The sequence below is a fragment of the Micromys minutus genome (assembly GCF_963924665.1).
Source record: "Micromys minutus genome assembly, chromosome: 10".
Classification (NCBI taxonomy): domain Eukaryota; kingdom Metazoa; phylum Chordata; class Mammalia; order Rodentia; family Muridae; genus Micromys; species Micromys minutus.
This window is the reverse complement of record NC_137979.1, coordinates 60648501-60663698: the sequence shown is the minus strand read 5'-3', so window position 1 is coordinate 60663698 and position 15198 is coordinate 60648501. Positions and strand designations below refer to the sequence as shown.

At 54.7% G+C, this 15198-nt stretch overlaps 1 protein-coding gene across 2 annotated transcripts in view; it reads right to left on the bottom strand.

Annotated features, from left to right (window-relative positions):
- Window positions 1–2286: 2286 nt before the first annotated feature.
- The window catches only part of TMEM104 (transmembrane protein 104), a 54525-nt gene continuing 41613 nt past the window's right edge, over window positions 2287–15198 (bottom strand). For both annotated transcript variants that reach the window (XM_080922662.1, XM_080922663.1), the window contains exon 10: window positions 2287–5830. In XM_080922662.1, the coding sequence (XP_080778788.1) occupies window positions 5070–5830 (761 nt within the window). In that variant the 3' untranslated portion in view covers window positions 2287–5069. The remainder of the gene's footprint in view (window positions 5831–15198) is intronic.

The window sequence follows — 15198 nt, the reverse complement described above, 5'->3', positions numbered from 1 at the left end:
GGCTTTTACTTTGAAATCCTGGCCATGGGACCCCTGTGAAAAGGATATCTTCCATGGCCAGCTTATGACCTTAGCAGCGTAGGCCTTGGTGTGGGCTGGGATCTTGCTCATTACGTGATGTCTTGCAGTCACAGGGAGTAAAAATGTGTCCCTGTCCTGTCGTCAGCCAGTTCCTAGTTGTGGTTGCTGTGGCCTTGGGTTGGGGACACAGAAACTGGAAATGGAGGTTGAGGTGGGGCCATCCCACTTCTTTGCTCCAATAGGTTGGAATTTCTTTTCATAGGGGCACTGGAACATTAAAGCAACGTTTTACAACCCAGCTGGTCCCAGCTGCCTCATTCTGCATCCTGGAGAGTGCACAGTCCAGCCTCGGGTGTATTCTGGGCTGGGGCGTCTGAGTATAGCATTTGGACAACTCCATCTGGGGAAGCCTTAGGTCCAAGGATGTCCAAGAGGGAGGTGGGAATAGGTGAGGCTGGGGGAGGGGCTCTGGGCAGTGGAAGCTATTTGGTATTCAGGGCTGGTTCCAGGTATTCTGTGACAAATGTACTCAGTATGGGGGCTCTAGGAGTGGAGGATTGAATTCAACACTCAGTCTTCTTGAAGAGAGACTCTTGCTGGGAACAGCGGCTGTCTCAGCAGGCTAGGAGATGCCACTGGGAGTCCGACAGTGTCAGTGTCAGGCCTGTCTGGGGCATGGTCTGGGGAGTCTGGTCTGGGGCCTGGCCTATGGTCCCTAGAAGCTGGGCACAGGTGCCATCCTGGGTCAGGCACGGTTCGGCCTCCCATATGTCACCAGTTCTGGGGACCTCCGAGTTTTCCTGTCAGCAACTGTATCTGTTCTCCAACAATGACTGTGAAGCGAGCGAGTACTGGTTACCATCCGACTGTCATTCCCAGTCAGACTCATTCCTGTGCCGCTAAGGAAGTAAAGCCGAGTCCTGCTGCTCCCCGTAGGCTAGATGAGGATGAGACTGGCAGACATTTTTTCCCCCTTGTGACAAAGAGGGAGGCGAAGTTAGGGGAGCGGAGTGCTGGGTACAGTGGCCCCTGAAGCCAAACCTGTGTCCTTTGCTACAGTAGCTTGCGTTACCTCTTCAGGCTTCACTGCTTAGGTGGGAGCCATGAGAAGTGGGCCCTTAACAAGCTTTGTTTTGGGGGGAAAATGGCAAGGCCAGATACATTTCCATTTATCTGGTTCACTGTCTGCCTCAGGGCTGCTCACAAGATGGAACCGGGCAACAGCAACAGGTGGAGATCCTGAGTATGGGGGGGAGCACAGATGACAGCTACCTCTCTGAAAGGGCACTGGACCCAGACACAGCAGCGACAGGGTTAACTAACGGGTACCAGTTTTTGGACCTGAGTCCTTGTTGACCCCGCTCACCCCACCCCCCGTGTGCAGTGGGGGGGGGGGGAGGTTGCAGCAGGTGAAACCGGGAGGAGATGGGAGGTCTAGACTGCTCTGCTCGCAGCCCAAGATCATTAATAACCAAGAACGGTTAAGATAATTAAGAGTCAAATGCGGAACTGAGCCTGCTGTTGGCTGGCTGGCCCTGGTGCCAGCAGTCTGCTTCTGTTCTAGGAATGTATGAGGGGGGCAAGAGGTGCAAGGACGGATGTCTTAGCTTGTCTTCATGGTGGAAGCGTCCCTGGCTCTCTTGTACCTCTAAGAAGAGGTGGAGAGCCTGGAGGGGGAGGAGAAGGGGGAGGTCACAGAAGGGAAAGCATCTAATGCAGGCCCTAACAAACCCCACCCCCAATGCTGTTTTTTTTTTTTTTTCCCTTTTGATGCGACATGGGAAAAGCAAGGCCCTGCCACTTGTCTCACAGTGGGACAGGCTTACGGTCTGACCCAGTTCCCTCCCGTGGCTGTCCTAGCTGCTTTCCCTCCATCTCTTTAGTCAAAGGCTTCACATGCACACCAGCATTTCCCAGAGAGCCAGTGCTCACAGAGGGGGTGGGGATGGAGGTGACATGGCATCTCTAGCCATGACCCTTCTTACCTTGCAAGGGGAGGGCAGTCCTCAAGCCTCCTTTGAGAATTAGGGAATCTATAGCAGGTACTTCTCTTCCCAAAGCCTCCTAGATTTGGGTGGCTCCAGGCCCGTATGGTATCCTGGTTTGGGAACGTAGCAGGCAGCAGCCACAGGATTACTGCTTCACTAGGAAGTGACAAAGCTAAGCAGTATCTGGGAGACTCAACCTGAGCCCTGTCAGTCCTGGGCTACTGGTACAGTCATGGCTGGCAAATGACAGAGGAGACGACCGTGGGTAATAGCAGCTTTATTAAGGACTTTGGTGCTGGGATAAGCTCAGTCCTTTAGTTTCCATAACTTGTGATGTGGAGGTCCCTACAAAAGGGAGGGTTACAGATGCTTGCTGCTTAGAAGCCACAGGGTATGGGGGTTATGAGTTTGGACCTCTCAATGTGCCAGCACTGTGCCAGGCTTGCAGCATGCCCCCGGGGAAGGCTGCCAGGGCTTGCCTCCACTGGCTATTGTCAGTCAGCTTCTCAGCAGGCCCTGCACTTAGACAGATGTCAGCCTTCCTCAGCCCCTGGGTCTGGAACCACCAGCTCCTTCTCTTCAGCCGGAGCGCCCCAGGAGACATTCACTGCCTGTTGCTGAGGCTGCTCTCGGCCCCATGCGGTGAGGACAGCTGTGTGGCTTTGGGCCTGGCCTGGTGCCCACTGCCACTTTTTACCACCGCACAGTGCCTCACAGCCTGTCACCTGCCATCTGCCCCATCTACCGGCCTCAGGTGAGGCGCAGCCAGAGCTCCTGGCACAGGGCTGATGCTCAGCTGGGCCTGGTGCTCTGTGGAGAACGATCCGATCCTTCCCACCTTGACCTGCCCTGCCCTCGGAGCAAGGCAGACAGATAGCAGTGACAACTCCTAAGTGTCAGAGACTCGGATCGGAGGCTAGGCTGGGCGGTTCGGTGCTGTTCCCTGGACCACTAACCCCAGGGCCTCTTTGCAAACAGATACCATGACCTAGCCTATCACCTTACTCAGGTGACATACACATATTTAGTGTGCTTGATGCCTGTCTGTGAGGGGGACAAATGACACCCACAAATGCTAAGCCCTTTGAGTCCTCTCCTCTTTGTGCCCAACTCTCATGGCTACCAGTGACGGAGGCCTAGTGTGGTAAGACCTCATATGACTTCTAGCAGGAGATGAAGGAACACAGAGACCAGATAGTGGGCAGGGTTGGCTTGGCATCAGTGATGTGGTCAGCCGGTCCCTCCTCCTGCCTAGGCTGGGGCTTCCCTAGTGTGGCGGTGGGGAATGCAGCAGCCACTGTGTGGCTCCAGACTGCCACATAAATCATCTTTATGATGCTAATAAATTTCCCACCAAGATTCAGTTTGGAGCCTGGGGGTGGGGTGAGGTGTGTGTGCTGCTGTAGGGAGATTTAATCTGCTTTGTCCTTAAGCAAGAGGGAGAAGGTAAGTACAGATGTTTTAATTGAGTTCTCAGCGAACAGCCTGAGACAGGGGTGGGACGAGGCATGGAGGATGATGGGCAGTTAGCTGTCCCTGGACCCGCTACTGTACTGCTTTCCTTACTCAGCTCACTGTGGGGCAGGGTCTCCTGGGAAGATGCTGCACTGGCTGACCAGCATAGGGGACCCCTGTCTTCCGTGTGGCTGGAACTACTGACGTGCGGACAGCAGCCTGGCCCATCTCTACCTGGAGACGCTGAGAGGCAGGGATGCTGGGGCCAGAGGTGGCAGTGGGTCCCACATTCTTGGTAGGTTCTGCATAGCCCGGCCCTTGGGTTCTGGGACATCCAAGAACATAGCAGAGTTCAAGCTTTAAATATGGCGAGACAGAAGGGAAGAGGTGGCTGGCGCAGGTTCCCTCACTAGGGTGGAGCAAGGCACTGAAATCAAGAGGGAGGGGCACGGGTCCGAGACCCTCTACCCCAGAGGCAGTTCTGTCCGGGACAAGTGGGACTAGGCCCAGGGCTGGGGCAAATCAGGGTCAGGACGGATCCCTGGTGCCCAAAGCAGAAGGCACATCGAAAATGCAGTTCATCAATCACTCATCATTCCCAGGCACTGGGCCTAGCGGGTGCATGCATGGAGGGAGCCTGGCCTCCGTCCACAGGAATGGTGGTAAGCACCCCCTCCAGCTCCACGGTAGCCAGGGACCTGGAGAGTGTGGCCACTGAGCACCCAGGACCAGGCTCCTAAGGGCACCACCTCAGTGTTGCAATGCAGCATGGGAGCAAGCTGGGCTGCACAACGGCAGCCTGACCTTTTGCAGAGGGTCACCCTGTTCTCTCTCTGTTGTAAGTCTAGAGTGGTCAGCCACTGTGGGTGTGGGTGAGGTGATGAGGGCAGCTTCTCAAGTGGTCTCCCCACATTTCAGGGGTTCCCAGGGTTCCAAGGGAGAAGCCAGAGGACACAGGGCCCCTTTCAGGCACCCAAGCAAAGGGCTTTCAACCCCGTGGAAGGACGTTCCATCCTTCCTCTGTGCTGGAACTAGCACCCACAGCAGAAGCTCTCACGGCTCCTGCCCAGGGACCCTGGTGCCAATTAGCACTTCCTGTCCTTGTCACTAGAGCTGGCCAGGCCTCCCATAGTGGAGGGAAAAACAAAACAAGAAACAAAAACAACTTAGCAACTGTCAGGATTGGTCGGGAAGACGGCCCTGCCCTTCACACGCAGGCCAGGTTGGGAGAGTCAGGGCCTGGGACTCGCCTTTGAGGAGGCAGCAGCTGCTAGTGGCTGGTCGAGGATGCAGGATGGGGCACGGGGTCTAGTATAAATAGCAGCAGGGTCAGCACTGTCTCCTCCACTGTAGAGGAGGGAGCCAGCCTCCAGTGGCGAGGGTGGAGGAGTGTGTGTGACAACCATGCTCCCACGCAGGAGGGCTGTCCTGCAGGGTGACGTCCTGGGTGGGGAGAGGACAGCAGCTAGAGATGTAGACAGCCTTCTCCGAGAGCCCCAGCCCGGCACCCTCGTGTAGACCTGGGTGGCAGCTAAACCCAGCTCAGAGGTGCAGAGAGGCTGGAGCTGGGCAGTCTCTGCCTCCTGTTGTGAGACACATCTGCTATCAGAGCTGGGTCTCCTTGAGGACGATGTAGGCTGTGACAAAGAAGAAGCAGGAGAAAGCCCATAGCAGCACGAAGGCCACCCAGAAAGTGTGGCGGAACGGGGACCTGTGCTTGTTGATGGTCCCATAGCCGAAGGTCAGCTGGGTGTCCTTGCGGCAGAGGTACACCAGGAAGGCAGGGATGACATACTGGATGCCAGTGCCCGCGTAGGCTCCCGTAATGGCCACCAGGGACTCAAGGTCATGGGTACAGAAGGCCACCAGAATGGGAGGCACCAGGGTGATCGTGGGGAACACCACGCGGTCTACCACCCATGGGTAGGTGCCACCTTCGCGGTGGAAGAGTGTCTTCCAGTTGTTGCGCAGGGTCACCGCGATGATGGGGAAATTGGTGCTGATGGTGAACACAGGGAAGAGGCCCAGAAAGTACCGGACTGCTGCAAGGCCCACGACGTCACACCTTGCAAAGTTGAGGGTATACATGTCCATGAGGCTGTCGCCGCGGAAGCAGAAGATGGCCGTGAAGGAGAGGAGTCCGTAGAAGGCCAGGATCAGCGCGTAGTCCAGGAACAGCAGTCGCGTGATGTGGCGCTTGGAGGAGATGGGGGTGATGAGGGATGGCAGGGAGTGTTGGCACATGAAAGAGTAGACACACACCCCAAACAGGTTCTGGACCCCCAAGAAGTTGGCTAGGGGTGGGTGCCCCTCTCCTTGTCCTTTCCCGATGCGTACCAGGGCCAGCACAATCATGATGGCAAAGGCTGCAAGACAAGGAGGGTCGGTGAGGATGGGTGGCATCCTCAGTCTGCCCGCATTCCCTGAGACCACGCAGGGCTGCTGAGCCTGTGAATGTCTTGGGTACACACATCCTGTTCTCCCCCCTCTTCCCAGAAGCAGGGCCTGGGTGTGATCCAGAGAAAGGAGGTACTGGGGTGGCAACCCCCGGTGACATGCTACCAGCTTCCCCTTCAAGGTCCCTCTCAGGGGCTCTGTCAGCTTCCTGTCAGAGGCAGATCTGGCCGGCACCATTCCTTCTCTTCCTTGGTTTAAAGGTTCTGTGCCCGTGGAGCCAGGTGTGGGATGTGAGGAGCTGAGGGTTACAGGCACGGCACATTTGGGGGGAGACATCTCCTGGGCATGAACCCCCTGCTGCATGTGTGTAAGAGGGCAGGAATGCTGGGTGACCAGGGTCTGCTAAAAGGAGGCTATGGTGAGTGAGGGGTCACTGCAGGGAGGAAAGGGCACCCTAGGGCAATGCAAGTCCCACGTTGCTGGTCCTAAGGCCGGCAGCAAATGGCATGTGGCTCTGCTCTTCTGGGCTTGGTGACATAGTTAGGGGACAGGGAGTTTGCTGTGGAAAACTCTGTGACCTTATGTGTTCAGGACAGTCAGGCTCTGTGGAGACGGATGATTCTACCTGGCAGCCTCTCGGGAGAACTCTTGAGCCCCCCACTGTGGGCTGGCTCACCGTCCCTGCTTCTAGAACCTGAGTTCCTAAAGATGTCCAAGTCGAGCACCCATGCTTCAGCACAATGGACAAGATCCCTACTGGTGAAGATATTTCTAGATCTCTCTGGTATCTTCTCCAGACATCACCCAGGGTTGCCAGTGGTAACTACTCAACACACAGAAACCTCAAGTCTCTGTCTTCATTTTAAATGTATACATTCCTGTTGTCTCTGTGCAGAACAGGTCTTACTACAGGACTGACTACAGATCCCCTGTCATCTAGGACAAGTCCATAGGGCATATGAATGACATTTCTCTGTGAGTGGACGGACAGAAGAACCTAGCATGACCTGTCTGTGGGCCCCATCAGAGGATCAAGGCTCTTCCTCAGTATGAAGCTGGGGGACTCTGTATTAATCCCTCAGGGCACCGGGACATTCCTTGATTCTTGAGAAAGGTTGTTCTGCTGGGACCCACAAGCCAGGCCACGTCTCTTCCCATGATGACACCTGGGAGTGGGCTGGAGTCATTTATTGCTTTTAATCAGAGTTGTCTGACATGGCAGGGGGGAAGAGAGGCGGGAAAAGCTTGGAGGGGCCTGTGAAAACTGCCAATAAAGATGATTTGTTTCAGTTCTCACAGTGGCTCAATTCCACCACCTCCTGCTCCAGGGCACCACAAATCTTTGCAGTCCTAGCCAGTCAGAGGAAGCATTGATCTAGTTCCTCTCTGAACCTCAGCCTTCCGACCCCGGGATGCTAGCTCATCCCAGGGGTGTAGGAAGCTGCTGGTGTACAGAGGCGTGGTGTGGGGAACCCTCTAGTTGGCTGGAAGTGGTGTCATGTGTGTTGGTGAGGGTTTCGGGACAGCACAGCTGCTGGATGGTGGCTCAGGAGCGTGGTAGCCAGTTAGTTATTTTGGTGGTGGGGGCAGGTGACTATGCTACTGTAGGGAGGACACTGGGTGAGAGCCAAGGGAGTAGCCATTGCTTGGCAAGATTTAAAATTTGTTTGCTTTCACCGTTTGGGTTGCTACCTGTGACCTGGCCCTGCTCCAGGCCTTGGCCACAGCCAGCATGAATCTGGAAAGAGGCCAGTGGAGAAATCCTGCAGCTGTCTGTTGCCTGACCTTGGCCTTGGGTCTTGAGAGAAGGCAAGACCAGAAAGCTGGCTGTTGAGATGCTCATGGTTCATGGCTGGGTTTGGCCTCAGGTGCTAGTTACTCCTCTGCTCTCTGGGGAGGGGGAACTCTCAAGTCCGCAAGAGCTGTGAGCCTGGGCTACACAGGGAGTTCAAAGCCAGCCTGGGGAAGTAAGTTTCAGTCTTAAAATAAGTCTGTGGCTAGAGAAATGGCTCAGCAGTGGTTAAGAGCACTTGCTGCTCTTCCAGAGGATCTGAGTTCAGATCTCAGCACACATTTCACAACTGCCTGTAACATCAGTTGGGTACACACACGTGGCACACACTTACACAGACATATATATTTATCTTTAAAAAGGGAAGGTAAAGAGAGCCACAGTTGGAACTCAGTGGGAGACTGCTTGTCTAGTATGCACAAGGACCATACTAGATATATGGGGATTACACACACACACACACACACACTCACACACTCTCTCTCACACATACTCACTCTTCCCCTCTCCCTCACACTTTCCCAAAACTAAATCTGCCCTGGAAGGTCACTTTGTGCAGTAGCAGCTCCTTGACAATCACCTGAGGGGGACAAACTCATTTGTGTTCCCTTTTTCCCTCCCTCTCCTTAGCCATACTTGGCACTATCTGTCAAAAGTGCCCCAGCTGTGGGGACAGCATTAAAGGCCGCTGCATCTGGTTAGGGGAGAGCACAGCACCCATGTCTAAGCGGGGCCTAGTGTGCCTCCAGGGAACACAAGTCAGCCAGAGATAGGGACACTCGTGGAGGCAAAGTAGGCGCACATAGGCCCAAGAGAGCCCCAGGTAAGTCCAACAGAAGAGTCCCACTGACTGCACACTTTCTGGAGCACACTCAGAAGGCACTGGCCCTGGGAACACAAAAGAGAGGGGAGTGTTGGCCTGGATTCCAGAAGAAACATTTATGTCTCCAACTGGACAGGCACCATGAAAGAAGGGGGGGGTGCTCTGACCTGCAGAGATACAAGATTAAGCTCCACTGTCCTGGAGCCAGACTCCTTTGTCCCTAGAACCTCCTGCCTTCCCTGGGTGCCAGGGGAGCAGCAGAGTTCACCAGCTATCTCCTAGATTGATCGCCCCATCCCTGGGGAGGCGGCTGCTCCGAAAACTCATTAGGTCTGCTAATAAATCAAGGTGAAATAAGATGACAGGCTGTGAGGGACAGACAGTGCGGACACACGGAGGGGACTGCTGTGCCACCCTGGATGACACTCACTGCTCACCTCCAGCTGCGGGGCAGACACAGATGGATATGGAGATGCCGAGTGTCCCCATCAAGAGGTGCAGGGGTCTGCCTTTGAGCAGAGCCTGCAGCTCCTGGGTGGCAGTGCCAGGTGTCCCTGTGTCTCCCCTATCCTAGGCTAAACTCTGAGAAGTCTATATGCGCTGGCTTTCCACACCGGAAGTCACACTCCAAGGGGTGTGGAGAAGCATCATCAAGAAGCCAGGGAGGACTTGGGAGGCTGGTGAGAGCTTGACATCAGGTCACATGGGGACAGTGGACCTGGGCCGATCATCTGTATAATGAGGGGGCAGGAGACTTATTTATAGAAACAACTGTGCTGGTTTTGTATAACCTGAGACTTGGCCTTTATCACTCACTCACTAACAGACTTGCCGAGGGTCTGCTGAGTGCCGGCACTATTCTGGTCACTCGGGGGGACGTGTACAGGGCAGGCACAGGCCTTGTCCTTGTAAAGTCCAGATCAAACCAACAGGTAGAAGGTACCAAAGTCAATTACAACAGAAGAAGGAACTGGATAGTGGTGCCTTCGGAGGACCGCATCCCCGTGGGGAGAATGGTCCAAGTTCAAAGGTGAAACCCCCCCATTGTGGAGGAGAGGAGGCAGGTGCCAGCACCAGAGGGCACATGAAGACCATCCTAGTTGCTCTGCGACACTTGCTCTTGGTGTAGGAGGGCAAGGGGTGATACAGAGCGGTGATGAGGAGCCGGCTGCCCTTCCTGTTTCCAGGCTCATGGTTCCTGACTCTGCCTGAAGCCACGAGCTGCTTACAGGCAGACTTCTGACAGCTGATCTGAGTTCTACAAGCTGGCCTTGCCATATTGATTCACCTTGAGGCACAGCTTGCTCCTTCAGCATCTAACTCCTTGGAGGGGGGGAGGAGAAGGAGACGGGTGCAGAAAGCAAGCCATTATCTGAGGAGCCGAGACCAAACAGGTGCAGCTTAGGCGCCCTGAGTGGCTAGCTCAGAGACGCCACACACATCCCTATGTCGGGAAGTTAGGGTGAAACCAATCCAGGCACCGAGCCGCCCAACAGCATCTGGGTGGCTTTCTTCCCTCCTTTCGGTTGTCAAGGGCCAGATAAATCCCCATGGGAGCTGTCTGTCGGTCTGACCTCAGAACATCTTCTGGGCAGAGAGAAAAGGGCAAGCCACGCCCTCCTGGATACGTGCCAAGGACAGAGGGATGCTGATTCCTAAGAACCTCAAAATAAACATCATCTCTCCTGAATCCACACTTTGCCAGTAGGGCAGGGAAGGTGGCCAGGGATCTACTAGTCAGGTGAAGTTTCGGGAGGAGGTGCAGACTTGTTGGGGCCAGATGGGGGTTAAGGGGGAGTCTGACATTAGGGCAAGGGATGTCAGAAGCCATTCTTCAGGCACTGGGAACATAGCCTGGGGCAGCCATCTAAGAGCTAGCTTGTATCGGAGGTGTGGAGAGGGGAGGTCCTCCCTCTTCCCCAGCTCTCTGTACAGCAAGTGACCTGGCTGACATCCCCCTGTGTAGAGCTTCCTGCTTTCCTTTGTGTGAAGCAAAGGAAGACATTGGGACACCTGCCCAGATGTCACTGATGGTGGAGCACATGGACCATGGCTCCCTCCCCCATCCCCGAGACATCATGACTGTGAAGGTGGGGCCTGGAGTCCTTCTTAGTGGCTTTTCCATTTCCCTCTTCCCTGAGACTAGCTTTGAAATTGCATGGGGGACTTGTGAGCACGCTGAATGCTGCCCGTGTGTCTTCTGCAAGCTGACAACAAAACCACAGAGCTTAGGTCAGCAGGCGACCTGGGTGGGTAAAGGAGCTGAACGGCCTAAGTTCAATTCTTGGGGCTCATAGGGTGGGGAGAACTGGTTCCTACAAGTTGTTCTCTGACCTCCACATACGTGCCATGGCATGCACATACACAAGCAACCACACAGACCATACAGCCCAGGATGGTCTCCAATTTGTATGTAGCTGAGGTTGGCCTTCGACTCCTTCTTCCCCTGCCTCCACCTCTCAAGCACTGAGATTACATGTGTGTACCGCCTTGCTTAACACTATTCATTTTTTATACTGATTACAGCTAAAAGACACTTTGAATGTCTATAAGTATGTGTTTATATGTGTGTATAAGCGTTGGTTGTCCTGGAACTCTTTGTAGACCAGACCTAACCTAGAGCACATGGAGATCCACCTGCCTCTGCCTCCCAAGTGCTAGGATTAAAGGCATGAGCCACTACACCTGGCCCAATCGAGTATATTCTTAAAGATTTATTTTTATTCACAAGTAATCACATATATGTGGGTGGCTGAGGAGGCTGGAAAAGGCTGTCAGATCCTCAGGGGCAGGAGTTACAGGCAGTTTTGAGCTGCTGAATGTAAACTGATGCTGGGAACTGAACTCGGGTCCTCTGGAAGAGCAGGAAGTGCTCTACCAGTTAGCCATGTCTCTACTCCAAACTATCTATAGTATAGTCCTATGGGGGTAACAGGGATTCACTGTGACCACGTGTTCTTTGTGGGTGCCTGTGATGTACTGACTCGGTGGAGATTGGAACGATTTCTGCCTCCTGCCAGGACCTCAACCTTACTGTTTAAGCAAGAGAAGAGCTGAGTCTCCTCACTAAGCATCTGCCATCTCTCATGATTTGCATGGAGAAACGGGAAAGGTCTGGGCCAGCTCACCTGGGAGAGCTTCAGCCTGGCTTGTGCAAGGCCCAAGTACAGTCCCTAGTATCCTGAAGGAAGAAAAGGTGAAAGGCTGGGCAGGCTAAACCCCCTTGGGCCATGACAGCCAAGTTGTCCTGTCCTGCAGAGGAGGTTCTGGCCTGGCCTAGGGGGCTGGAAAATAGCATGGGACCTCAGCCACCAGCCTGTCCAATAGCAGGGCCCAAAAGAGCAGGAAATAGAGCTATGGTGGGAGAGGAGGGTGTATGGCCATTAGGGCCAGACTATATGCTACAGTCCTGCCTTAGTCTGAGTGCCCAAGATACTTGAAACCACGACTCTCAAGAGTCAAGGATGACTCCAGCAAATAATGACCCGGTATGTCAAGGCCCCGGGTCTTTTCCACAAACAGCCATTTTCCTGGACAGCCCCCCTCTCCAACCCTGACATCAGTTCTGGTCCTAGATACCCACTCTGGGACAGTGTCAACCTGTGCCGTTTCCCAAGTCTTGTTCGTGGCTCTGGCTTCAGCTCAGCACATACCAGGAAGCAGCCATCCGTCCAGGTGGCCATCCATCACGGTGGCTGTCAGGAGGACAGCACTGTCTTCTCTAAGCAGAGAATCAACATGCCAGAGCTGATGATAATGGATGACCAGCGACCATGCATCAGTGGCTGTCCCGGTGCTCTGGCAGGGAGCGGGGTCTGTGTGGAGGACCTGGCTACGGCTTTGTCCTTCATCAGCACAGTGCCCTCCCAGGACACAGGGCCATGTGTCTTGCCTGAAGCTGAGTCACAGGGGGCGGGCGGGAGAAAGACATGAGCTGGAGCTCAGAAGGGAGATGGCTCCCAGCCCTAAAACAGCTGCAGGTGATTGGCATTTGTCCTTTCCCCAAAAGGGCTAACTGCCGGCAGAAGAGAGCCACATTCAGACACAGGCAAAGAGCTTGAAGGGTGGGGGTGGGGCGTCAGTGCTGTCCCAAGAAGCTGCTGTATCTTATAGACAGCTGACGGACAGGCTTAAAAAAAAAGCCTCAAATTTCAAGTTACACTGGGCTCAGCCCACGTAGCTGTTACCTGTTCATCTTGAGCAGCTTACTGTACTGCCTCTAAAGACAGAAAAGGCCGGAAGGCTGGCTGGCTGGGCCAGCAGACAAACACAAGCCTGACAGCTTAGAACCCACGAAAAGGTGGAAGGAGAGGAAGGGCGCAGTGGGGCATGCCCTACCCACCCTTCTCCCTCACACAGATGCGGACACACACACACACACACACACACACACACACACACACAATACTAATAACATTAAATGGTGGTGCTGGAGGGCTAGTGCTGAGCAGAAGGAAGCAGCCGGCACAGTTGCTGGCATGGGCAGGGCCCGGCAGAGACGTCTCTGAGAAGGTTGTCTCTTCACAACCCACAGCCTTACTTTCAATGCTGGGGTGTGGCTCCCAACACCAGCACACAGGGCACATTTCTTCTTGTGAAGGAGGACACTGGGATCAGTCTGGTGGCTCCACCTTCCTTACTGGTCCAGGAGCTATAGGAGCTTGCCCTGGACACCCAGTGCGGGTACCAGTTAGTACTGGGGGGCTCTGGATCTGGATGTCAGGGGAGTGGGATGGGGGCCCGGAGGTCGGCAGATCACACCTGCTCTACAAAGATCCTCGGTGTCTCTTTTTACCCCATCTAAAGTAGTTAAAACTACACAAGGTACAAGTGGCCTCCATTGTGTGTGTGTGTGTGTGTGTGTGTGTGTGTGCGTGCGTGCGTGCGTGCGTGCACGCGCGCACTCGAATGTGAGTTCTTTCTTCACAGATTCTTGGTCTATCCTTCCTGGCAGTCACTCAACTACCTGAGCAGTGGCCAGAGGCACTGAGAGCAGGGAATTCAAGCTAGCCTGGTCCTGCTTCAGCCTCCAGGGCAGCCAAGCTGCTGGTAGGAAGCTGGAGTTCTGGCCTTGTCATCCTTCAGTCCCACCCCCACCCAGCAGCACACACAGGTGGCGCCTGGGAACAGAGTCTCCATTTTTCATTTCTGAGTCATCAGGGCAGCTTGGTTAGTGACCATGGGGACAGCAGAGTCAGGAGCCTGGCTGTGAGCCAGCTAATCTCCTTCCTGGAGATTGAAACATAAAACTTCAGGCACGGTCACCCTCCCCACTGAAGGCTGTTTGGTCTTCCCTCCAGAGTGGCCAGCTAGTGCAGAGAAACCGAGGAAGAGGAGGGGAGGTGACAGATGCCAGGGCCTGGCGATTTTGTGGCCTCTGGCCTGAAGGAGCATTTGTTCTGGGGCTGCAGGGGTATTGTGGCTCTGAGGTGGTGGCTATATGGACAACCCTGTGCAGAGACTATGCTTATGACACAGGTGCTGTCCCTTGAAATGTCCAGGTAACTGTCCCACCAACCTCCTGGGTGGGTCGGCAGTGGTCTAGTGGGTAGACCTGCATGTGGCTGAGATTCATGCAAGTCAGGGTTGTGGACAAGAAGAGCTGCTGAGGGGAGGCTGGAGCAGGGCACTGTGCTCTGGCTGGTCTTGACTGGTGCTTTGCTAAAGATGCAATTGCCAGCCTATAGCTGGCTCCTCTCTAGGAAAGATTAGCGACATGTCTGCTTCCTCCCAGTGGCCTGTCCACAGCAACCCCATGTACAATGAGGACGTCCGGATAAATCGGCGAACAAAATGAACACCACCATGGGCGCATCTGGTCCCCTCTACTTGTGGAGTAGCCACAGAGAATCCTGAAGAGTGGCCACTGGGCAGGACAGTGTTAGTGAAAGGAGGTCAGCTGCCTCAGATGGGACTCGGCTTTTTCTGGACTCCTGGGTAGCAGTAGTTGAGGTACAGGACAGGAATTCAAAGGCTGCTTCCAACGGTGCAAACAGATGACCCCAGGCTTACAAGACCCCTGATTGCTGGCTGTGCCAGATCCCAATGGCTGTGACAGCAGCCACTAGGAGACTCATCACTGGGACTATCACTGACTTGGGGCCAGTGGAAACTAGAAAGCCCCCTTATTCCCAGGTGAAGGTGTCTTCTTGGGGACCTGTGGCCTTGTTTGCCATTGCTGCTTAGTTGCATCCCGCCTGCTGGCTTAGAAAATAAATCTGGGGCACTTGTAGGGGGTGGGGTGGGAGAGCAGGGCTGAGCAACTTCCCGGGGCAGAATGGCCCTAGCTCCTCTATGGATGCCTGGCGAGGATGGTGTCTGACCCACTTTGAGGGGAGCGTGGAGCTGGAGAGTAGGAGGTGTCAGTTCTGAATACAGAGGGGAGGAAGCCCTCTGGGTTCATGACAGCCCAGAGGAGGGCCGTGGTGCTTTACAGCAGCCTTTATTAGAAGGAACTGCGTTTTTCTAATAACCCCAAAGGGGTGCCTGAGCTGAAGTGGGAGGCATCTGTGCACAAGCAGGGGTGAGTGGGTGGGAAATGGGACTGAAGTAATAATGCCAATGCCGGTGTGGCCCCTTCTAGCCTGAGAGCTCCCATGGGCAGCCAGCTGCATAGGGAAGGAGCCACCAACAGGTCTAAGTCTTGTTGCTTAGGGCTCAGGACCGAAGGCCTGGCTGCCAGACCTGTGGGAATGAAGGACAGTACTCTGGCTGACTTGTGC